This window comes from Lycorma delicatula, chromosome 10 (assembly GCF_047948215.1).
Source record: "Lycorma delicatula isolate Av1 chromosome 10, ASM4794821v1, whole genome shotgun sequence".
In the NCBI taxonomy this organism is placed as follows: Eukaryota; Metazoa; Arthropoda; class Insecta; order Hemiptera; family Fulgoridae; genus Lycorma; species Lycorma delicatula.
The window spans coordinates 24705709-24730780 of record NC_134464.1 but is presented as its reverse complement, the minus strand read 5'-3'; the positions used below and the strand labels follow the sequence as shown (position 1 = coordinate 24730780).

General features: G+C 32.0%; 1 protein-coding gene across 1 annotated transcript in view; it reads left to right on the top strand.

Moving 5' to 3' along the window:
• Nucleotides 1-25072, top strand: part of LOC142331687 (cadherin-related family member 1a-like) — a 113991-nt gene that overhangs the window by 24163 nt on the left and 64756 nt on the right. Inside the window, 1 exon segment of the mRNA XM_075377719.1 lies at nt 22842-23139. Within this exon segment, the coding sequence (XP_075233834.1) occupies nt 22845-23139 (295 nt within the window). The 5' untranslated portion in view covers nt 22842-22844.

Here is a 25072-nt window from a genome sequence, read left to right as displayed (position 1 = left end):
GATTTTCTAAAAAACTGTTATTACTGGTGATGAATCTTGGATATTTGAGTAAGACCAGTAACAAAACGCCAGAGCAAGGAGTGGCACACTTCAAACTCACCACATCTCAAAAAAGCAAAAAAGAGCAAATCAAAACCATGCTAATTTGTTTCTTCGATAGTAAAGAGTGCATGAGTTGTTTTTGCCTACAGAACAGATTGTGAATCAATATGTATACCGAAAAATTCTTGAAAGACTGGAAAAAGAGTTGCCTGCGTGAGACCAGCCATCAAAGACAACTGGATGCTGCATCATGACAATGCACCTTGTCATACTGCACTCTCAATTACGGTAATGAGGTTTTTTGCATTTCCTGTAGTTCCTCAACCACCTTATGCATCTGACTTGAGTCCCTGCGATTATTTCCTGTTCCGAACTTTAAAAAACACCTCAAAGGACACCATTTTGGAACAGTAGAAAATATTTTTAAAAAATATAACCAACCATCTGATGGATATTCCAGTTTCTGAGTTCCAACTCTGCTATGAATAGTGGGAAACCCGTTTGAAGCGTTGCGTGGCTCTCCAAGGGAACTATTTCGAAGGTGATAGAGACCATGTATAATTGAATTGTAAATAAAACGTTTTTCTGAACCGGTCTCATTACTTTATTTACGGACCTCGTATGTCGGTATAAATTCTATAGCGCTAAAATTGCAATGGCATTGAGGAAGATGCAGCACGACACAATTTTTTAATTTTGCTGTTTCATCTAGTATATAATGAATATATTTTTGTTTAAGTGATTTTACTAATCTTATAATTTCTAATTTTAAATTGTATTCGGTGTACGCGATTTTCTTCGATTTTAACCGTTCGGAAATTTCAGATTTTGGGATCGAAGCGTTTGGAATTTTTTCAGTTTTCAGGCAACGGTACGGCGCTTTATCCATTATTATGATGGATCCTTCAGCCACAATTTCGACAATTTTTTTAAACCTGTACGTAAAATTGTGTTCATTCATTTCAACACGATACTCTCGGGAAGATCCGATTAAAACTCAGAAACCGGAATATCCTTCAGATGGTCGGTTACATTTTTGTAATGTTTTCTAGTGCTCAAAAATAGCGTCCTTTGTGGTATATTTTTAGTCGGGAACAGAAAAAAGTTGTAGGGACTCGAGTCAGATGCATAAGTCGGTTGAGGAACTACAGGAAATGCAAAAAGCTCATTACCGTAATTGAGAGTGCAGTATTACAGGTACATTGTCATGATGCAACATCCAGTTGTCTTTGATGGCTGGTCTCACGCGGGCAACTCTTTTCCGTAGTTTTTCAAGAATTTATCGATAAACATATTGATTTATAGCTATCCTGTAGGCAAAAACTCCTTATGAAAAACGCCATTACTATTGAAGAAACAAATGAGCATGGTTTTGGTTTGATTTTTTGGAACGGGGTGAATTTAAAGTGTGCCACTGCTTTCTCTGGCACTTTATTTTTCTGGGTTGTACTCAACTATCCAAGCTTCATCATCAATAATAGTTTTTAGAAAATCAAGATCAGTTTCAATTCGCCTTAGAAGATCGCGGCACACTTCAACCTTGTTGTTGTTTTTCTGTTCAACAGTGAGGTTTTTTGAGACCAATTTTGCACAAACCTTTTTCATGTTCGATTCGTTTGTCAAAATTTGATGAACTGCGGTACGGTTCAAATTCAGTTGTTCTGCAATAATTCTGTCAGTTAATCGCCGGTCGTACCGTATCAAGTTTCTGATTCGCTCAACATTGTCGTCACGTTTTGATGTTAACCGTCTTCCGAAGCGTGCATCGTCTGCAACTCATTCCCGGCCATCTGAAAATGCTTTTGGAGTCGTGACAGAGCGTCATCTCCATGCGCTCTTTTCGATTTTGAAAACGTTTCAGTAGCATTCTCACCAATTTTTAACACAAAACGTGATCGCACAACGTTGCTCATAATTAGTATCACTCGGTTTTGTAACGCACAACAAAAACTCGTTTCACGAAAAGTTCACGTTTCACGTGGCAACAATAGACTAAAAATATTAATACCTAATATAAATCAGCTGTTCATATAACCATATGTTTACTAGTTACTTTATAGTGTTGCCACTTTGGCTGCCAAAAGAAAAAAAAACTATTTTCGTTACTACATTTACAGATTTCGTATATAAAGATGAAATGGATGCAATAGTGATTTTCAAATTCTTTGGAAATCCGCTAAAAGTTATGTTTAATATTAATATTCTCGATTTTTATTTTCATTTTATTTAATAAAATTATTGCCTTCATAGCACTAATTATTGTTAAAATTTTTGCATTTCTTAAAGCCGAGTAATATTTGCAATTGAATAAATTTATTTTAACAACCTAATTCTATTTCATTATTTCTATTTTAAAATTTTGTTTAACTTGAGAGAGACGCAGTGTAAGTTTTGTAATCCTTTGCCGGCAATTTTATTTTTGTAAATTTGATTGCGGAATGAAAAACACTACCTGTAATTTTTAATTATTACTATGAAGCGTGTTATTATTAAGCTTTAAAGTCATCGGAAAAGATTTAACATTAATTGCATTAAGTTACGTTAATATTCTTATTTTAGTATAAAAAAAGTAATAATAATAATAATAGCAATAATAAATTAAACTCTGTTAAAAGTTATGTAAATAAATTGACTGAGAATGAATGATAAATGGCAGTGAATTGTACTTTCGTACTTTTAAAATTAAATAAAATAATTATAATAATATAAAGTAAAATAACGTGTTATTTTTACTTCTATTCCTTTCTTTCTATAATTTTGATGATCTGATAACCCAGTTTAGTTGTAAAGAATAATAAAATGCAGCGAAGAACTGTTATTGGTGACTGAAGGAATGAAATGAATGAAGAAGGTTTTTTTTTAAAGTAATTTACTGCTCCAGCATTACATTATATGAATGTTAGGTTAAAAAAAAATGGTTTTCATGCTTCTTTTTATACGTTGATGTATATTAAACATCTTTTTTCTACGAATACTTTTATTGTTATTGTATCTGTCGGTGTGGGTCGTTATACCACTTTAGTTTTTGTAGTATTGTGTTTCATTTGTTTCTCTTGACAACATAAAATATACCTTTTTTATTTTGTATTTTATATATATATATATATATCCATGTTTATTAATTAGAATACATTAACTTAAATTTCAGTTTTTTTATTGTTTCCAAATGTTTAACTGTATTTTTATTAATTCTTAAAAAGAAAAAGATGGTTCTAATTGCATATAAAAGTTTTTAAAATGTCCTAGATTGTTTGTAACAACGATGTGTATTTCTACGTCATAGGAACACAAATAGTTACTTTCATTGTGAACGGCAGTGTAATTACTTTTTTTATTATCTCATAATGACGAAGTGAAATTACTATTCGAAAAATATTAAAATAAGAAAATGGTGTTAATTTATTTGACTTAAACGTACGATATTTAATAAAATAATAAAGATAGCGGATAATAGATATTAAATGTTGCATTATAATTACCAATTAGGAAGAATAACTTTTTTTTCTTGTTTAACCTCCGAGACCACCTTCAGGTATTGCTTCAGAGGATGAGACGAATGATTTGTAGCGTGTGCGAAAAATGCCAAGTCTTACCGGGATTCGAACCCCGGACCTCCGGATGAAAGGCCGAGACGCCACCACTCTCGCCACGGAGGCCGGCTAGAAAGAATAATATTAATCAATAAATTGCGTTCTGCTTCCTGATAGGTTTTCCATATGTCACGTTCCTTGTCAGTCTCTCAGTGTTATCGTATTTTCCTCCAATTGAATCTGTCATATGATACCTCTTCCTTCTTCCTCTTTTCTTCTCTCCATTCTCCCTTATCTCAGTTTTCAACAGGCATTTTCTTCTCAACCGGTGTCCTAGTCGATTCATATTTCTTCTTTTTAAGATCAGCCTTTCTTCCTCGATCCTTTGCAGCATTTCTCTTTTTTGGTCTTTTTTTACGACCAAAAAAGAGAGTTTAGTTTAAAAAGAGAGAGTTTAGTTTTTTTACAAAAAAAAAGAATTCTTCATTTTTTACTTTATCCTCCGTCTTACACCTATTTTTCTCCATATCCAGATTTTAAACGCCTCTAATCTTTTTTCATCCTGCTTTCTTAGTATCCATATTTCAGCATCATATACGATGATACATTCTATAAATAGTCTGTTGCTATTCTCTACCTTAGTTCCTTGTTTAACAATTCCCTGTGTAACCTTCATACGTCGTCGCTAATGTAAGTTTTACCTCTATTATACATCGTATATCCTCAGTTACTGTGCTTTCGAGATAGAAAGAATTAAGTCTTTCTATACGTTATGTCTCCTCACCGTTCAGTTTACTTTTCCTTGCCCTGGCGGGCGGTGTCTCGGAATGGGATTATTAGGTGATCAAAATTGATTACCTAATTTAATTGTCTACTCTCTGGTTAAAGTTCATTAGCTTATGAAGAAAACTAATCACATAAATAGATAAATACATTATTAATATATATATTGATATATATGCGATATATCGATATTTAATATAACAAGTATACGCCTTACCACCACGAGACATGCACTAAGGAATATCGGGATTTTCCGTTAGTGATCGGTACATTCCGTTGCTACTCTAAGGAGAACGGACACACACACACTTACAAATGCCCTTTAGTAGGATAGGATTAAGAAATTCATCATTATAATTGTAAACTGCTGTAGTACTCGGCCGCCGTGCCTCCCCTACATTCTAAACCTAGTTTCAGAATTTTTAAAATATATGTTTTGTCGTGGAACAGCATCTTTGTAGTACTCTGCAGAGAAGGTCCTTGTTGATTTTTTAGGATCCTGAATTACTCTATGTAAAATTACAAAGTTTGATTTATCTCATTTATTGCAATTTTAGAACTCGCTTATATTTGTCAGTTCAATCCGACCACTTCAAAACGATTCTCTGTAATTTCCTTAAATAAATCTAAACTTTATTTTTCTTATTAGTAATATATATACTGGGATTCTTCATTTAATTTTATTACTTTTAACAAAAACCTTTATAAAAAAAGTCACGATTTAATTGGACAATAACTACGATATTTTTTTAAAATACAGATATTTTGAAATTCTAGTGTTTTATCCTATGTTCATTATGCAGTTACTAGAATGAAACTAAGATTTTAGTTTAGTTTGAGTAATTTGAAAATATCATAGTAAGTATTCAATTGAAGTTGAAAATGCGTGAATTCTGATGCTACAGTTTGTACAGACGGTTCTAAAAACGTCCAGCGATCAAGTCCTAGTAAAGTCCATTATTTTTACACGGATTTGAATGCTAGATCGTCGATACCGGTGTTCTTTGGTGGTCGGGATTCAATTAACCACACATCTCAGGAACGGTCGAACTGAGACTGTACAAGACTACATTTCATCTACACTCATTCATCCTCTGAAGTAATACCTGAACGATAATTACCGAAGCTAAACAGGAAAAAGAAAGTTTCTAAATACGTTAATTCTGTCGTTGAAAATAGAACATACATGTTTGGCCTTTTCAGTATCGTCAGTGTTTTTGTTGCGGAGCTGTATGCTTAAATATAATTATCCCAAAATTTCTACACATATTTGTCTGTTCAGATTTCATGTATGCCTTACAGAAAATTAGTGTCGTGTACTCCAGACACTCTGTCGTCTGTGATACACAGTCTCTTTTTTCTGAAATGACTCAGCGAACACAACTGTGAGCTTCTGTTGCATCCCCAGCCGTGTTGAAATTTCAGGCAATGAGTGCACTGATAGTGCAGTAAAAGACGCTTGTTTCCGACCTCCTTTCACTAATCGTGTTGCTTCTGATGAATTTGTCCGTTTTCTAAAGAGATCCATGATGAGTGGCAAAGTGAACGGAATGCTACCACTAACAATAGACTTCGTCCTCGCAAGGATACTACGGAAGAATACGGTGGAGTTCCCCGTGCAGGAATAACCGTCGCGAGGAGGTTATTATTTGCCGTTTGCGAATAGGGCACGTTAGGCTCAGTCAAAAATATCTCACGACTCACATTATGCACACGTTTGTATTCGATGCGACTGCCAATTAAATGTACACCACATCTTTTTGAACTGTTTCTGTTATGCGACATTGCGTCGAAAGTTTAAACTAGGAGATAATGAAATTCTATGTTATATTTTATTACGATTTCTTATGGCCGTCCGTTTATTCAAATATTTAATTTTTTATTTATTTTTTTAGTTACTGAAATATTTAATTTGTCTGTAGTATGTTACATTTATTTTCGCCATCTGGGTTATGGCAGATGATGAATTGATTGTTTTAATTCAGATTATTAATGTAATATTTAATTTTTGTTTTATTTCGATTTTAGTATACATCATAGGCTTTTTCCATTTGTGCCGTGTTTTTTGTTACTGGGTTTTAGTTTTCAATTCAATTTTTAATCGTTAATATTTATTTATTTACTATAGAAATATCGTGTCTGGGCGCTGAGGTTGCGTACCCAGGAAAAACGTTACATAACTTCTGAAAAAATTAACACCATGGTTAAGTAGGTAGCGTCTCGGCATTTCGTGCGGGGGAGGTCCCGGACACGGATCCCGGTCAGGCATGACATCATTTCATACGCTACCAATTTCCACCGGGCAATGACTATAGCTGTTGATGCCCGCTCTTTCATAACAAAATAAAAAAAAATGGATAATATTTATTATTCTAAATAAAAAGAAAAAAAAATTATTTAACTGAAGAAAATCATCCTAATTTAGGAAAAGATCGATGTTTAAATGATCGAACCCATTTTCAAAACAAAATAAGTGAATTATGTACAGAATTTTTTTATTTTAATTTTTGTTTCTCATATTTTTTTTCTATGTTTACATTATTAATGTCTTCCTAAATGTGTGATTGACACTGTTACAACGTATACTAAAGAAATATAATACAAAAACTTAAAACTTAAAACTTTAGAACTTTTACTGTATTAACTCTTCTGAAGTTAATAAAATCCGTTTAAAATCTGCGTCAATTGTATAATACTTTTTAAATTATTTCATAATATATTTTTATTAAATATTTTATTTAGTAATATTTATACAAAGTGATAGATTTTTCTGAAACAGTCAGACCGTGGAAATCTGAGAACAATAGAAATTTTCGTGTTAAAAAAGAAGGATACTTTGAATTGAGAACTAAACGTGATGGAAAAAAGAAAATCTTCAAATATTTTTCGTGGAAAATGTATTTTTCCCTTAAAAATGAAAAAAATCCCTTAAGTTAGATGAAAAAAATTTACTACAGAACCATCAGAGGAAATTTATGCATAGAATTAAAAAAAGTCATCGAAATCTATCCATTTGGCAGAATTAATATTTATATATGCATTAAAAAAGATACAATCTGATCGAATAATTAAATATTTAATTAATTATTACAAATATATTTTTTCAACATAAAAAAAGCATAGAAAAGAGGTGATGTCTGAATTAAAAACAGTTTTTTTTTTTGTAATTTTTTATTTAGTTACATCAACCACTACAAATATTCTTGTCTTTTTGCAACGAGTAATTGTTTAATCACATTATTGCTGTTAACAAAAAAATTACTTAGTAATATTCCAAAAGTATGTTATTTTTTTTTAATCACCAGTCGGTGTTAAATATTTACAAAGAAACTTATGTGGGACACTGTAGAGAAAAGAATAAAAACGTGGTTCTTAATTTCGTTGATTCTTGTGTAATCAGTCATGACGAACATGACAAAAGCGTTGACTTCAAGTTTTTTAAATTGTATATTAAAAATAAATTAACAACATTAATACAATTTTCCCGTAGTAATTTTTTTTTCTTAATTTTGTTCCTTCTATTAAAATTCAATTAGGTAACGTGTATGGTTCGGAAAAGATTTGCGATTACTTATAAATGAGCAAGAGTTATTAAAAAAAATCCCTTTCGGCACGGCGGAGCTAGATTTCACTGGTGCTAATTAGGGGATAAAAAATATTTCCAATTCAAAATTAAGAAAAACTTCAAATTTACTCGATACGACAATGGTTACATGTGCAAAAAGTTTCACATGTTTAACATACGACAAGCCTCATTTTCTTACAATTGCAGCAACATTTTGGTCATCCCTTGCTGTAAGGGTTGTCATATCAAAACGTTTTACAGAAAAAATTTTTAGGTAATGTTAAGAGGACTAAAGATCACTTTAAACCGATTCGATACTGTGCCTCTTAAGTGAGATATGATTTTTTTTTGTCTTCGAAACACCATTTTTTTCTATCCCATGGGCCAATGGTTGGTGATATCAAAAAACTTTACTTGCATAAGTTTTAGGCTCTTATCCAAAGAATAGTAGATACTTTAAACGAATTCGATATTTTACTTAAGAAAGTTATAGCGATATTTTTTTTAAAGTCTCACCATTTCCAGTCCCATGGTCCGATTTTGGGTGTTAACAAACTTGACCGAGATTTTGTGATGAGATTTTTAAGGAACAATTTGAAAGTGATTGACGCAAAATTACAGCAGTTGTGTCCACAAGAAAGTAAAATACATATATAAATGTATATAAAATGTAAATTTTTGAGCTGACGGTGGTTTTGGGATCTGGGAGATGTGAAACACGAAGATATGTCGAAATTTTCTGGAAGTCGAATCATGGTATCCATTACAATAGGTAGCTTTCTTATGAAATCTACCTAAAATTATTCGTGTACTATGATAATCTCTCCAATAAACAGAGTGCGTTGGTATGTTTGCTGTATATACTGACATTTTTATATTGAATGAAGCGTAACCATTTAACAAAAAAATTGAACTAACAAATAACTGTATAATTAACATTTATTATAGTTAACATTTATTACACTTGTTATTCTTTTATATTTTATTGAAAAAAATTATTGTTGACATTCATACCAAAAGAAGTTTTTTTTTGAAATTTTTTATAAAAATAAGTATAGAAGCATCATGCTCCTTAATACGAACGATATATATATATATATATATATATATATATATATATATATATATATATACTATGTAAATCTATTAATTATTTTACTCATTATATTTCTGTCATCACGTTAACAGAAATGTAATTAAGTAATATTACTACTAATCGTGTTTTCTTTAATGAATGTCGTAAATTACTTAATATTCTTACTAACATGAGGATACGAACGCACCGACGGTCCAGGGGTCGGAGCCCACTGACCGGCCAGTTTATTTAAAAAGAACTGGGTTACCATCCATCTGTTTTTATTTTCCTATACATACACAAAGTCGGTACACGTACTTACGTCACACTATTAACTATCTGAAAAAAATGGCAAAATAATAAATGAAATACACAATATATGAACCTAAAACGATGTTAATATTAGTTCTTGAACCGTAACTCCTAATTCAATTAAGTAACGGTCTATCATTGCTTCTATATTTTATGGTGTTACATTTTAATCAATATAAGTAACGGAAAAGGCTTTCCCATCGAAATACATTTTTTACAAAGTAAATTATATTTTCTTCTTTTTTACTATTTATATCTTAGTGTAAAAAAAAATTAGGAAGGTAAACGGTTTTTTAATAGCAGCGTATAAATTTAAAGATGTGCACTAGTGAAAACTGTGACTGGGTTTTACGATAAAAGAAGTGGACGTGATGCATTTAGCTATGAAAAATAAAAATGATATCACGTATAAGCGATTTATCGCAAAAAAGTCACGCGACAAGTTGACTATTGTTACAATTAAGCGTATTATATTTTATCTTTTATGGTTGTCGTTAATGTAGAATTATATTATCCAGAATAAGTTACAAATCATTACTTATAAACGTGCATATATTAATCAGTGTTCATTGTGAACAAGGTATATTATAATTTTATTTATAAATACCGTATCGCGATTTCTTTCCAAATTTATGAATGAACCACCATATCGGTATATTTGTACATTGAAACATATTTGTTATTTTGTTAGAAGTGATGGTTTCATTTATCCGTGTGTCATTTCTATTCGTTTATTTTTATCTATTTATTTCGTTTTGTGCAGATTATTTCGTTTTGTGTCATCAAAGCTTGCAACAGAAAGATCGTAAATAAAACGATTCTTATACAAAGTGTAATATTAAAGGTGCATCCAAATTTGTAATCGCTTTTTATTGGAAGATATTCCTGTTAGAAGCGATTGTAGTGCACACATTAGAGTATATTTTTGTTTGGACTTACCGAACAATATACGATTCAGTTCTGCTTGATTTTTTTTTTGTTGAGATTGTTGCCATATTTTTGTTATTTAGCAACAATTCCCCAACATGTAAACTAATGTGTATGGTAACGTTTGGTTAAATGTACTCGTGATCATAAAATTTAGCATATTTCCCGTGGAATTATATTTAAAGTGTATCCGTATAATTGTTTTAAAGAATGGAAAACAATCATTTTCACCCGATCATTGCTGTACTAAGATTTTTTGTTTGTAATTCTTATGTAGAATATACAAATACGCTTGTGTGATCTTATAAGTACAGTCGGGTATAGACGAATTTTAGTGTGTTAAGTACGTGGCTTTTTTACCTGAAATCTTTGTTTTTTCATTGAAGGAAATGGAAATACGATTTATTGGATAAGACTGAACTAAAAAGTCTAAGTACGAGAACTTTCTCTTTACCACTACAAACATTATTTATGATATTTCTTCTATTATAAATGAGTTCCTTTGTTATATACATTTAGGACATCCAAACCCCGTAGGGAGAAGACATCCACCTTGTGACGACGTTACCGGTCGCCACACCACCCCCTCCGTTCCAAGTCCTGAGGAGCTTTACCGGAAGTCGTCTTTAGATCCTCTAACTGATTACATCTCACAGTCATCGGCCAAAACTCGGTCGGTATGCCACCGATGTAAATGCCTCAGCAGATATTTATATCAGTAAAATACATATCAAATTTCGCCTTCACGTGGGCCTCAAACGGTCATATTCACATCCAACCAAATATGATTCCTCAAACTAACTAATCGAAAACGCGGAAGCGCGAACCCCGCGCCTAGTGCAGATTTGACAACACCGTTCGTGACTGTGAAAAACGCACGAGTTTAAAGTTAAATCAGTGCTACATCATGCCAACCAAATTTATGTTTACATTTAGGACAACATATTACATTATTATTTGTAAATAAATATGGAAACCTATATTTTTTAAATTTTAATTTAATCTTTAATTCTTTATGAAAGCAGATTTTTTACTTGGGTCAAACACATGAAACAGTTAAAAGCGAGATGTTTAAAAATTGTAGATCAGCTGTGAGTCCTTAGCATCACCAGGGGGGGGGGGGAGCCGACTAATTATGTATACGTTTTTATTATTCTTTAGTTCGGTCCCTTTTGGATTATGGTAGTAACGGCTACTCTTCACCGCGTCATACCGTGTTTAAGACGCCGGATGTTGTACACCTCGCTTTTTTTCTTCGTCTTGCCTCCGGTGCGTTTAGATCAAGCCCTGTTGCAGGCATACTTTTGATTGCGGTAAGCCGTCACTTTGGGATAGACGGGACCAGCTGCTAGAATCTTACTTTGCCCATGTTAAAGGACAACCAAATCATTCAGTTCTTAAAGCAGTTCTCGCAAACCCTTATTTTCAACGTTATGAAAACCATCCACGTAATTACAGCACAAATGGGTGTTCGAACCCGGGGTTTAATGTACATTTTAAATTTTGACACCCCTTGTATTTTTCCAACCTATCCCTGCTCATATTCTCCACGGAGACTCGACCCGATACATTAAAATTATGACCTCACCGTACATAATAAAAAATTAAACATTCCTATCGTGTTTCAGCAAACATTTTACCATTTTCTATCCAAGACAAAACCAGACGCAGTAGTATACACAGATGAGTTGAAACAGAATGATACCGTTGGATGCGCTTTTGTTGTAAATGACAGAACCTATTTGTTCGATCTACTTGGCATTACAAGTGGTTACAATGTTGAACTGTATGCCATCAGTATGGCATACAGAATATCATTAAGTCAAAACATCGTCGCATCCTTATTTGTAACCATTTTTGTAGTGCACCCCAAGCTTTAGAAAATTTGTATTCGAAATCATAATACAATCGCCGAGTTGAATCGTTACATGTGAGTTTCTGCTGGATCCGTAGCCTTGTGGGAATCCTGGGTAACGAACGTGCAGATTCCGCTGCTAAAGACGCATGTCGCTAACCGTCTTTCACTACTCGTGTTACTACTACCGATTTTATTAATTCTATTAAACATACTCTTCGAAGAAGGTGGCAATGTGACTGGACTACTACAGTACGAGTAGGTAATAAAGAGTGGTACTTGGTTTGCTTGATATTTCTCCCGCCACCACCCCATTCGGTCGCCCTAAAGCATAAGACCGAATGTCTATGCCACAAACGGCTGCTGAGTCTCGAAACAGTTTAGCGACCAGTGTCCTAAATAGCTCCTAGAGCTTACCTAACTGCGTGAGCGAACTATGCGCGGTGCCATACACCACCGGCTTACGTGTCCCAACTCATCATTTGTCATATATTTACTAAAATGGGTAGGCGCATCCCGTCAACTACTAAAAATATATATGACATCCATAAATTAAAATTTATTTCGTCTAGATAATAATTCGCTGCCACGCCTACGTTGCTGAATGCCAGCAAGTACCTGTCCACCATATTAAAGCGCTTGGAGCCTTAATTGGCTGGTGGTAAGCCATATATATATATATATATATATATATAGATTAGCTTTACACAGCAGTGCGATAGGAGTCTTTTCCCTTAGGTAAACTACTGATGTCGGTTGAACATAGCAATCGCATCAAGGAACCTCCACAGGGTCCGACAATGCGGCTCCCGCCACATTGACTCGCTGTTTGTGAGTGGCCAATTTTCCCGTTGACCTTTAAGTTCCACGGTGGCTCGGTCTCTGCCCCCCCCCCCCAACAAAAGAAGGGGGAGCAGTCAAACATCAGGTGTTTATTTGACTGGACCTCCCCGCAGACGCACAACTCATCAGCTGCCAGGTGAAACCGAAACAAATATTGGTTCAAGTTAGCGTGGTTGGTGAGCACCCGGGCACCCGTTGCCTTTAAAAACGAGCTCGAGGCATACCATTCCCCCAGATCCTGTATAAATTATACAAGGTTCTTTCCTTAGTCGTGGTGTCCCCTTTCAGCTGCCATGCTTCCATTGCGAGGCTCTGCAGCCTCTTCCGCAGGCGGGAGATGGGCAACTGAACGAAATTTAGATCCGGTGCATTGTGATCACCGTTCCGCTCCGGTACTGGCCGGGGCCGAAACCGAATCCCAAATACATCGGCCACCCGGCCTCTTCGCAATCTCCACATGGCTGCCCGAACTTTCACCATTAAATCGATTGGGAGAGCCTTTCCCAACACGGTGGTAGCCTCGTAGGAAGTTGTTTTAAAAACACTAGTGCATACAATTAAGGCTCTGCGCTGGGCACTTCTTAAATTTTGAACAAGTGTTCTATTCATATCCAACAAGGATACTGTGTTGCCATGAAGCTCTTCAATCCGGAATAACCGTCGAGAGGAGGTTGTTATTTGCCGTTTACGAATAGGGCATACTAATCTTATTCATGGACACATAATGAATCAAACAGCGACTGCCAAATAACGACACATCACATCCTTGTAGACTGTATGTGCTACGCTGCATTGTGTCGTAGTAGCTAACATCCAAGATATTCTAGGAAACAGTACAATTATGCTATCGAATATCTTGTTATTTTTTAGGGCTGTGCATCTGTATGCAACAATTCAATAATTACTGAAATACGTTTTTTGTAATATTTTATTATGACTGTTCCAGTCCAACCCACCGGGTTGGTCTAGTGGTGAACGTGTCTTTCCAAATCAGTTCATTTGCAAGTCAAGAGTTCCAACGTTCAAATCCTAGTAAAGGCAGTTACGTTTATACAGATTTGAATACTATATCATAGATACCGGTGTTCTTTGACGGTTGGGGTTCAATTAATCACACACCTCAGAAATGGTCGACCTTCTTTCTTTTACTGTTTAACCACCAGGAATTACCATTCCGGTATTACATGAGGATGATATGTATGAATATAAATGAAGTGTAGTCTTGTACAGTCATAGTTCGACCATTCCTGTGATGTGTGGTTAATTGAAACCCAACCACCAAAGAATACCGGTATCCACGAATCTAGTATTCAAATCGGTATAAAAGTAAAACTGCCTTTACTAGGATTTGAACCTTAAACCTTACGATTAAGAAGGTAGCTTAATCGCTATTTATTTTTTGTTTAGTCCCCGGAACCACCGTAAGGTATTACTTCAGAGGATGAATGTAAATGAAGTGTATAGCCTTGTACAGACTCAGGTCGACCGTTCCTGAGATGTGTGGTTAATTGAAACCCAACCACTTTTTTTAACCTCTGGGTCTACAGTTAAATATTGCTTCAGAAGAGGAGATGAACGATTTGTAGCGTGTGTGAAAATACCACGCCTGACTGGGATTCGAACCCGGGACCTCCGTGTGAAAGGCCGAGACGCCTACCACTCGCGTCACGGAAGCCGGCAAACCGACCGCCTGAACTACCGAAACCGTTCTTTTATGATGATTTATATAGTAAAGAAATATTTAGAGTACCTATAAGATAAAATTATAGTTTAGATACTTTGAAATTTTGGTAGTATGATAAAAGGAAACTAATTTCCCCTATTACTTTCAAAAATTATTCATACGTTAAAAACTAAACGACCCAATTAATTTCAGTAGATTACATGTAAACAGAAATTTAACAATTTTGTCCGCAGTGTATACCACACTTGTTTGTTACATCACCACACTTTTTCAGTTTTTTTTCTTTTTTTTGTTCAACTTCGTTAAGATTTCATGAGAAAATGAATAATAACGTTTATTTAAGGATAAAAAGTGTATTTATTAATGAATAATAAAAATTATCAAACACCAATAATCATTTCATAAAAAATGGCGTTGCGATAACAATAAGGTTATATTATTAATAAGTTTTATATAATTTTATATTTAACAATAATTAGACGATGTTAGCGAACGTAAGTTATGTTTGGTTAGGTTTGTTACACGTACGATTTGTCAGTACACGGAGTTAACATAATCTAAATAAACATAACTTCGCTTGCTTTGTTCGCTAACATTTATTTTTTTTAAATTCTATATAATACGTTGTTTTTTGACAAAGAAGTAGCATAAAAAAAGGCTTTACGATAAACAAGTAGCTTATATTATATTCAAAAAATATGTAGTAACATTCAAGATAAAAAAAAAGCTGACAACTGTGGCTTGTTTCTGATGCACTGCTTTACATACGCAACTTTATTTATAAAGAATTACAACTTTATTTTTAAAGTATTTATCATTTTATTTAAATATAGTATTTTTTCGTTTACTTAATTCAATGATTCTACCTAGAGTGCGCGCGCATACCGTATTTAATTCGCACGGTTGTAGCGATACTAGCGGCTACGGTCGGCACTAACTAATATAATGTAATTTCACAACTTACATAGAACGAATTTTGCTTGTACGGTCGGCAAAATTCTGTACCCGCGAGGTGGGCGATCGAGTTCGAGACCCAGCCAAATCTAGTTACTTTTATACACTTTAAATATTATTCATTTATGTAATTCTACCGCTTACCTGTGAGTCACAACATAGCAGTAGTTTATTAGAGCATTTTTTGGGGTGGAGGTGCGATTATGCAAATTTTTTTTTTCAAATAATGTAATTTTTTATTATTAACAAATGCGCCTAAGAAAAATTTAACCTAAATTACACAAACTTTCGAGCGATACTAAGGGAGTCACCTTGCTCTACAGCTTCACCCCCTTGACCCCTTGAAGTTGAAAATATCATGACATCAATTCCCCAAATGTAGAAGTAATCTCAACAGGTTTGGTCAGAATTTTTCCAGTAGTTCTGGAGATATAAGGTGATTTAAGGTCAACACCGAATACCCACACATACACGTACATACGAACATTAAAATCCGGAATATTTCCATCCGATTTTTGGGTTTCTTAGGTGTCAAAATGTAAAGATCCGGTGAAAATCGCATATGCCCAAATTGGACCGATTATACAATACTTTCCTTCTATAACGCTATCTAAACGGGAAAGTAAAAATAAAAATCGTTATATATAAATTAGATAAAGTACCAGTGCGTTTTTTTTTTTATTGTAGTTATGTCTCGTTAAATTTTAGGAACGGATGAGCCGATCTGAATGATTCTTTTAACATTTTACTGAAATTTTACGAAGGTTTCCGGTATTAATTTATCCAGAATTTCGTTATGGTGTACTCTAAGGCCAAAAACGGATAACTCGTTTCTACAGTTATTTTTCTTGTAGTAATATTTTGAGTCTGTTCTGTAATAAATATTTTTATGGTTTCCGAAAATGAAATGAAAAAAAAACAATAAACGAAACTTTATCTTTAAATTTAATTTATCAAAATCCGGTGTCTCAAGATACGAACGATTTAATACATTTTTTTAATATTTTTTCACCTTTTTCGTACGTAGTAACTTAACTTTTTTCTGCGGCTTATTTATATATACAGTTTATATAAAAATAAAATTTTCCTATCAATTGTTAAGAGTGCATTTCTATTTATACATTTTTGGGATTTATACAAAATAGAAGGAATATTTCAATTTTTTCCATTGCCAAGTTAGCGTATTATCTCTTTTGTTTTGTGCGTTTGTGCCGAATTATGCTGAAAAGGTAGAACTTAGTTTAATGAAACTTGAAAAATTAACTTACTTTTACTAGATGTAGTAATTTAGACAATTGAAATTTTAATAAACATTTCAATTAAAAATCTATCTATTAAAATAGCTATTTAAATTATAGGTAAAAGGTTTTTGAAATGTTTTTATCAAAATTTGGTTCAATATACTTGGAAATTTATAATAAACTTAAATGATTCTGAACTTTGAATTTCTTAAAATTAATTACTTGAGTGAAAAATATGTATGTTAGCATACTCCATGTAAAAAAATAAGTATTTTTGTGATATCTACATTTTATTCAAAAATGTTTCTCGAAATAAATTTCTATAAAATTTCAGAAATTTATTATAATTGTCTTTTATTTTAGATGAATGAATGAAATAAAAGATAAAAGTAGATTAAATTTATAAAAATTATACTATTTTAGATGCTTTAAATATTAAAAAAAAAAAATATATTGTTGTTTATGAAATGTTTTCTTATGTATAACTGGAAGTCAAATAAAAAAATAAAAATTCTAATTTAATGTGTAATTTAAATTTCAAATACTACTTTTGGAGTATTTTGTTGTATCGGTTTGAAAAACGGCTGTTAATAGAGAGAGAGAAATGAGAAAATTAAAGCTTCTGAAGTGTGAGTGTGGAGAGACTGGAATAAAATAGTAGACAGAGTTAAAAATGAGATGGAAGAATAAGAATCCGGCAATGAAATACACATATGCAGTTCAATTTTTCAGTTCAATCATTTTAAGCTCTAATGATGTTAAATCATTTAAAAATCAAGTTTTAAATAAAAATAATTTGATTTTTTTTTTTGGGGGGGGGGGGTGAGCTTCGTTATGAGGAAAGGAATATTAAGTTATTTTAGTGACTTTTAACAAAATACATTTTGAGCATAAAAATTTGAAATTTCCGAAAAAAAAATTTTTTCATATTAGTGGCTACCAAACAAAAAGGGAAGCATTCTGGTATAATTAATTTTTTTTTAAATAATCCCTAAATGGTGATAAAATATATTTTAAAAAATAATTTTTTCAGTTGTTTTAAAAATACAAAAAACACAGCCATAATTCTAAATAAAGTTGTAATTTTCTAGGAAGTGAACATTTTTTACTAATTTTTTTTTGTCAAAAAATACGTAAGAGTAAGGGCTATCAAAAAATTCAGATTTTAACATTTTAAATGGGATGGATTACTTTGCAATGGATTTAAGTATAAAATTAATTTTAAAAACTTATTTTTTAAATTAAAAAAACATTTTTTGTTAGCACAGATCACTGTAATGGGACGGTCAAAAGTTTTTTTTTTATAGTGGTTTGAAAACCTATTGATGCAAAAATAAAGATGTAATAAACTCCCATTAAATCCTTTTCTGAAGCAATATAGCTAAAAATGAAAAAAATATATATTATTATTTTTTTTGGGAGGGATGAATATTAAATAAAAACTTTTAATAATTTGTGTTCATGATAAAAAAAATTACAACTTTTGGAAGAAAAACGTTTTCGCTAAAGTCCCTCCAAGTTAAGATTTGAGATTTTATTTCGGTTAAAACATTCCCTCCCACCTATTTCTCCAAATTTTTGCAAAAATTGAATACATTCTTTCCCTTCGAAGGTAGTTGCTGTCTATTAACTTTGAAGAAAATCGGTCACTGGCGTCCAGAGTTTTATTGTACTACGTATATATACACAAACGTCCATCTGACAAAAATTGATTTTTTGGAATCGGACGCGTTGGAATAATTTTTTTTTTCAGTTTATTTACTGTTTATTTAATTTAATTTTTTTGTTAGTGTTCTTTATTGTCTCCTAAAGGCACACAACTTAAAAAAAGACCAAGGTTTTAAATCTTTTTTACCGATTTATTACTACTTTCCTGTTATAGCTGTAGCTTCGATTGCAGCATTATTACTACAGCCGGGAAAGTGAAAGGAAGAGATTGAAGCCAATAAAAAGTAAAAAAACAAAACTGAGAATACATCAAGATCAAAGATTAGATGTGAAACGGAACAATTGAAGACAACAATGGTGTTAAAGACCTGCCACTCAGCAGAATGTCATATGTTGAACATAGTGACAGCTGTTAAATTCCGATTTATCTAACAAATTTTTATTTATGAATTTACAAAATGGTACAAGTTCAATGATTTTCTATCTTTTTACATAAAGATATTAATAATTCTCAACAATCAAATTTATATTTAAACATCACATTTATCAGCAATGAATACAAAAACAAACGATATGTAGAGAGTTATAAATTTTTAATAAAATCAGACGGATAAAAAAGCATTTTTTGCCAAAGTGTTAAATTATTTTTTCTACATTTATTATTTATGAACATGTTTATATGAAAAAAAAAAAAAAAATTAAAAATGTTTAAAACCAATTTCGTTAGGTTTTTATGTTCATATTTATTCTAATCCTAACGAAATTGGTTTTAAACATTTTTAATTTTTTTTCTAATCCTATCTCAGTCAAAACCTAAATGAAATGAAAAGAAAAATGTTAATTTCTTAAGCTTTAACGAATAAATTATACATTTTAAACACTTTTTATAAATTATACTTCTTGAAGTTATATTATTTTTTAGATATTTATGAAAAAAAATTTTATTCCTTGAAATAATAATAATAATTTTTTTTATAGGGGATTCATTTTTGTATATATCTATCTAAAATATTTATGCAAATTTTTCGTCTACTTTGACACTTTTTATTTATTTTAATACTGGACCTCTTAAGTATCACATATATAATTACTGAATTTGTTTCCAAAATTCTGTCCTTTAATTTTCTTTTTTTTCATCCATTGTATTTCCTTTTAGGTAGATTTCATAAGAAAGCTACTTATTGTAATGGATACCGTGATTCGACTTCCGGAACATTTCGACATATCTTCGTGTTTCACAACCCCCAGACCCCAAAACCACCGTCAGTTCAAAAGTTTATGAATAAGTTTATAGTCATTTTGCGCCAGTCGCTTTCAAATTGATACATAAAATATAACGACCAAAAATCTCGGTTGAGTTCGTTAATGGGAAAAATCGGACCATGAGGGTGCAAATGGTGGGGGGGGGAGCTTTTTCGAAAAACAAAATATTAATTTCTTATTAAGTAAAATATCGTATTCCTTTAAAGTTTCCACAATTCTTTGGATAAGACGCTAAAACTTATAGTAAAGTTTTTTAATGTCACCAACCATTGCCCAGGCGCTGGAAAAATGGAGTTTCGAAGACAAACAAAATCATACCTCCCTTAATAGGCACAATATCGAATCGGTTTAAAATGATAGTTATTCCTCTAAACATTACCTAAAACCTTTGTCTGAAACAGTTTTTGATATGACCAACCCTTACGGCAAGGAATGACCAAAATGTTGCTGGAATTGTTATGAAACTTTATTCACATGCAACCACTGTAGAATTAGTAAATTTTAAGTTTTTCTTAACTTTAAGATGGAAATCTTTTTTTATCCCTCTTCTTAGCACCGGTAAAATCTAACTTCGCCTTCCAGCGTGCCGAAAGGGATTTTTTTATTTCTCTGAAAATTTAGATCCATTGACAGATTTCTGAAAGATTGTTAAAAATTACATCTTTGAAAATATTTGATAATTTATTTTTTTTCATTTTCTTTGAACCGGGTTATTTTGGTTTACCTTTCTTTGAAAAAATTTGTAATAACTTATTTCAAAATTTTTGCTAAATTTCTTTATGATTTTTTTTATTCTCGTTTGGGCTATAGATTTTTCTTAAAATTATTTTATCAATATTTTACTAAATTGTTCACACAAGCTTCCAGTAAAACTAGTTTTATAATGCCTGAATTTCGCATTTTGAAATAAGGATTTTTTATTGTAAATATTTTTTGTAAGGTGATAACCAACTTTCATTTTTTTTTCATGCCTTATTCCTTATTTTTCTAAAACATTCACCGAAGTTATTTCAACTAAATATAACTTTTTTCAGGTAATATCTATTTAAAAATTCTTAATTGAATATTTTAAATTAATTTTTCTTCTGAAATTTTCATTGTTTGGACTTTGTTACTGAAAAATCATTTTGTTTTTTCACATGAAATTTTTTGATAAATTTTGTTTGCACATTTTTCTAATGCTTGAATTTTGATTTTGCTTTATTTTAAAGTATAGATATTAATTCGTGAAAAACGTTTTTCTTACAAAATCTCCATATACTTTCAAATACTAATATGATTTATTACTAACGTGAATACATAGGTTGTTTTAGTTGTTTTTATTTTCGTTTAAAATAGTTTAAAAAATACTTACTTTGTATGAAGAATTAATGAGAATAGGCAAAGTCTTACTTGCTAAACCAGTTTGATATTCTTTAATTTTTTTTTTCTCTTCATTTGTTGTTTTGTTAAAAACAATTAAGGTGGATTTACCCAGCAATATTGCGTGTTAGTTAAAAAGTGTTTATTCAAGTTCTTGTATAGTAGACTAAATATTTATACGCCTTTCCTTTATGTTGTTAATTTTAAATAATGGAAAAATGTTGTTTATAATGTTACGAGTAATAAATTAATATTTAAATTGTTAACCAGAACGTAGGCTTACCGTAAAATTCTTTGTTATAAAAAGACATATTTTAGCAATTTTATATTTAATATCACGAGTGTTTTCTGTCAGAAAGTAATAATGTTAGTAAAAATATATGTTGAACGTGAAAATTCAAATATTCATACGGAATGTGTGGTGAAGAGCAAAATAGTGTATGATATAATACAGTATGTTGGATAAATGGAATAAAATGAATATAAAGTATTTTCTTATTCTGCAGTTCAAGTCGTATTTTGTATCTTCTAATTTAAAATGTAAAATATTAAATTTTATTATTACGCTGAAATTATTTCGATATTCTTAACATCCTGTTATTATATATCATAGTTTTTATAAAACTTGTGTGAAAAATAATTATCTTCTAATTCTTTTTTCTAAGTTTCTTTTATTTATGGTTCACTTAATCTCATCAGTGCTCTTTAGTTAAAAAACTATCTCTTGTCCATCATTTGTGGAATACTTTTTTAAAAATTCTTTTGCCTTTTGTTGTTAAATGTTATTCGTTTTCCCTACATTTCTGTTACAATATATCCATCCTGTTCTGCTTCTTAAATTCAATCTTATATAGTTGAATTGTATTTATAAGACCGAATTAAGAACCGGTTTTCCGTTGTTAAAGAATCTATATTTAAAATAACAACTGATTTTTTTTTTCAAATATTCTTATATGTCACTTTCTTTTTCTGTTTAGTCTCCGGAACCATCGTAAGGTATTACTCAGAGGATGATATGTAAGAATGTAAATGAAGTGTAAGTCTTGTACAGTCTCATCTCGATCATTCCTGAGATGTGTGGTTAATTTAAACCCAACCTCCAAAGAAAGAACACCGATATCCACGAATCTAGTATTCAAATCGGTATAAAAGTAACTGCCTTTACTAGGATTTAAACCTTAAAACTCTCGACTTCGAAATCAGCTGATTTGCGATAATTCTTATATCACTGACGAATTGTCTTGTTATTTGTAACAAAACATCCATTTCATCTGCTTACCGTAGCGTAGTGAAACAGATGAATATAGTTTGAGCTGCCATTTATTATATCATAATTTGTTGTTTAATTTAAAAAAAATAAATAAATTAGCCTATTCTGGAATTTTATTAGAATAAATCTACTGTAATACTATATATATTATATGGTACTTTAAAAATTTTAATTTTCATTTCATATTTAAAATTGTGAAATTCTTACGGCGAGTTAATTTTTAGTTCTCATTTCATCTTCATTGATAAAATAAGCTTACAAATTTAAGGTTTAAAACAAAACAATTAGTATATCAAAATAAATATGTAAAAACAAAAATAAATAAGAAGTATTATATTAGAAGTAAATACGATTACTTCTAATATAAGAAATGTATAGAGATGATCTTCAGATTTGTTTAATGTTTTACAACAAAAAAATATAATAATTAAAAGTTTTATAATATTTCTTTTTAATGTTTGTTTCAGGTTATGATGTGGCGTGTTGTGTACATATTAATAATGTTATGTATGGTAGAAGTAATGGCTCAGTTAATAAATAGGCCGCCGCAATTTTTACCCGGTGGTGACAAGGCAAAATTTTCATTACCAGAAGATACTCATGTTGGTGCACCGGTGTACAGGCTGTTGGGTTCTGATCCTGAAGGTACACATGTACATTATAGTATTAGCGGTGAATACTTTAATGTCGATAGAACATCTGGCATCGTTAAGTTAATTAAACAACTAGATAGAGAAACACTTGAAGTTATTATAAGTATCACCGGTAAGTAATACTGAATGATTATTATTAATTATATTAGGATAGTTTAGTCGTTAGGAACTTGTGTTTTCTCATCCAAGGGTTGCTGGTTACAATCCCGTTTAGTCTAATTGAAGTTTGTAACGTTACAGGCAATTCTTTACTGAATCTTTGTAGATAATTATCTGCACCGTTTAGAACTCGATGGCCCTTAAACAGCTGAATACAGTAAAACTTGATTATGACGAGATTCAAGGGGCCGATTAAATATGCTCGTTACATCCGCGTACTCAGTACTTTCGAGTTGCCCTCGTAAACGTAAACATTATATATTATAATACAAAAAATTCAGTGTACTGTATACCTAAGAAGGAACGGTGATCTCAATGCACCGGTTCTAAATTTTGAACAATTGCCCATCTCCCGCCTGCGGAGGAGGCTTTAGAGCCTCGCGATGGAAACATAGCAACTAAAATGGCACGCCACGACTAAGGGAAGGTCCTTGTATAGATTTATACAGGATCTGGGGGGACGGTATGCCTCTCATTCGTTTTTAAGGACAACGGGAGCCCGAGTGCTCTCCAACCGTGTAAATTTAAATCAATATTTGTTTGGTTCCGCCTGGTAGCTGATGAGCTGTGCGTCTGCAAGGAGATCCAGTCGAACGAACACATGATGTTCGACTGCCCAGTATTTAGGGGGGGGGGGGAGGAGCAGAACTCAGACCACCCTTGAATTTAGAGGTCATGGGGAAAATTGGCCACTCACAAGCGGCGAGTCGATGTGCAATAACATGCTCTTCCTTCTACCTGTCCCTCCAATATTAAAGCGACTATTCCAGGATGCCTTAATATGTGACCTATAAGTCTGTCTCTTCTTTTAATTGTATTTTTCCAAATACTTCTTTCATCATCAATCTGCCGCAACACATCTTCATTTGTCACTTTATCCACCCATCTGATTTTTAACATTCTCCTATAGCACCGCATTTCAAAAGCTTCTAATCTTTTTTCCTCAGATACTCAGATTGTCCAAGTTTCACTTCCATATAAAGCGACGCTAAATTTAAATTAATTTTGGATGTAAACAAATTATATTTCTGACTGAAGGCTCGTTTCGCCTGTACTATTCGACATTTTATATCGCTCCTGCTTCGTCCATCTTCAGTAATTCTACTTCCCAAATAACAAAATTCTTCTACCTCCATAAACTTTTCTCCTCCTATTTTCACATTCAGTAGTCCATCTTTGTTATTTCTACTACATTTCATTACTTTCGTTTTGTTCTTGTTTATTTTCATGCGGTAGTTCTTGCGTAGGACTTCATCCATGCTGTTCATTGTTTCTTCTAAATCCTTTTTACTCTCGGCTAGAATTACTATATCATCAGCAAGTCGTACATCTTTATCTTTTCACCTTGTACTCTTACTCCGAATCTAAATTGTTCTTTAACATCATTAACTGCTAGTTCTATGTAAAGATTAAAAATTAACGGGGATAGGGAACATCTTTGTCGGACTCCCTTTCTTATTACGGCTTCTTTCTTATGTTTTTCGATTATTACTGTTGCTGTTTCGTTCCTGTAAAATTATTTTATAAAATAACTAATTTTTCAGCTTATCTTATATAATATCTTATATATATATATATATATATAAAATAGATGTTTGTTTGTTTGTTTGCCCGTATGCGTTCCTATACCATTCATCCGATTGCGATAAAACTTTGGCGAGTTGTTGTACGCACGCCCGCGAAGGTTTCTGAATTAATTTGGACCCGTTAGGTGGCACTGGAGTCGAGATGTTTCGAAAAATTATAATTATGGTCCGATTTGGCTCATAATCAGAATATGTGTTACTTACGTGGAAAGAAATAACTCTGCAAAAAATGGAGACGGCGCTGGGGGTTGAAATTTTTGGAAAAATTATATTTATGGTCCAATTTAACTCATATTCTAA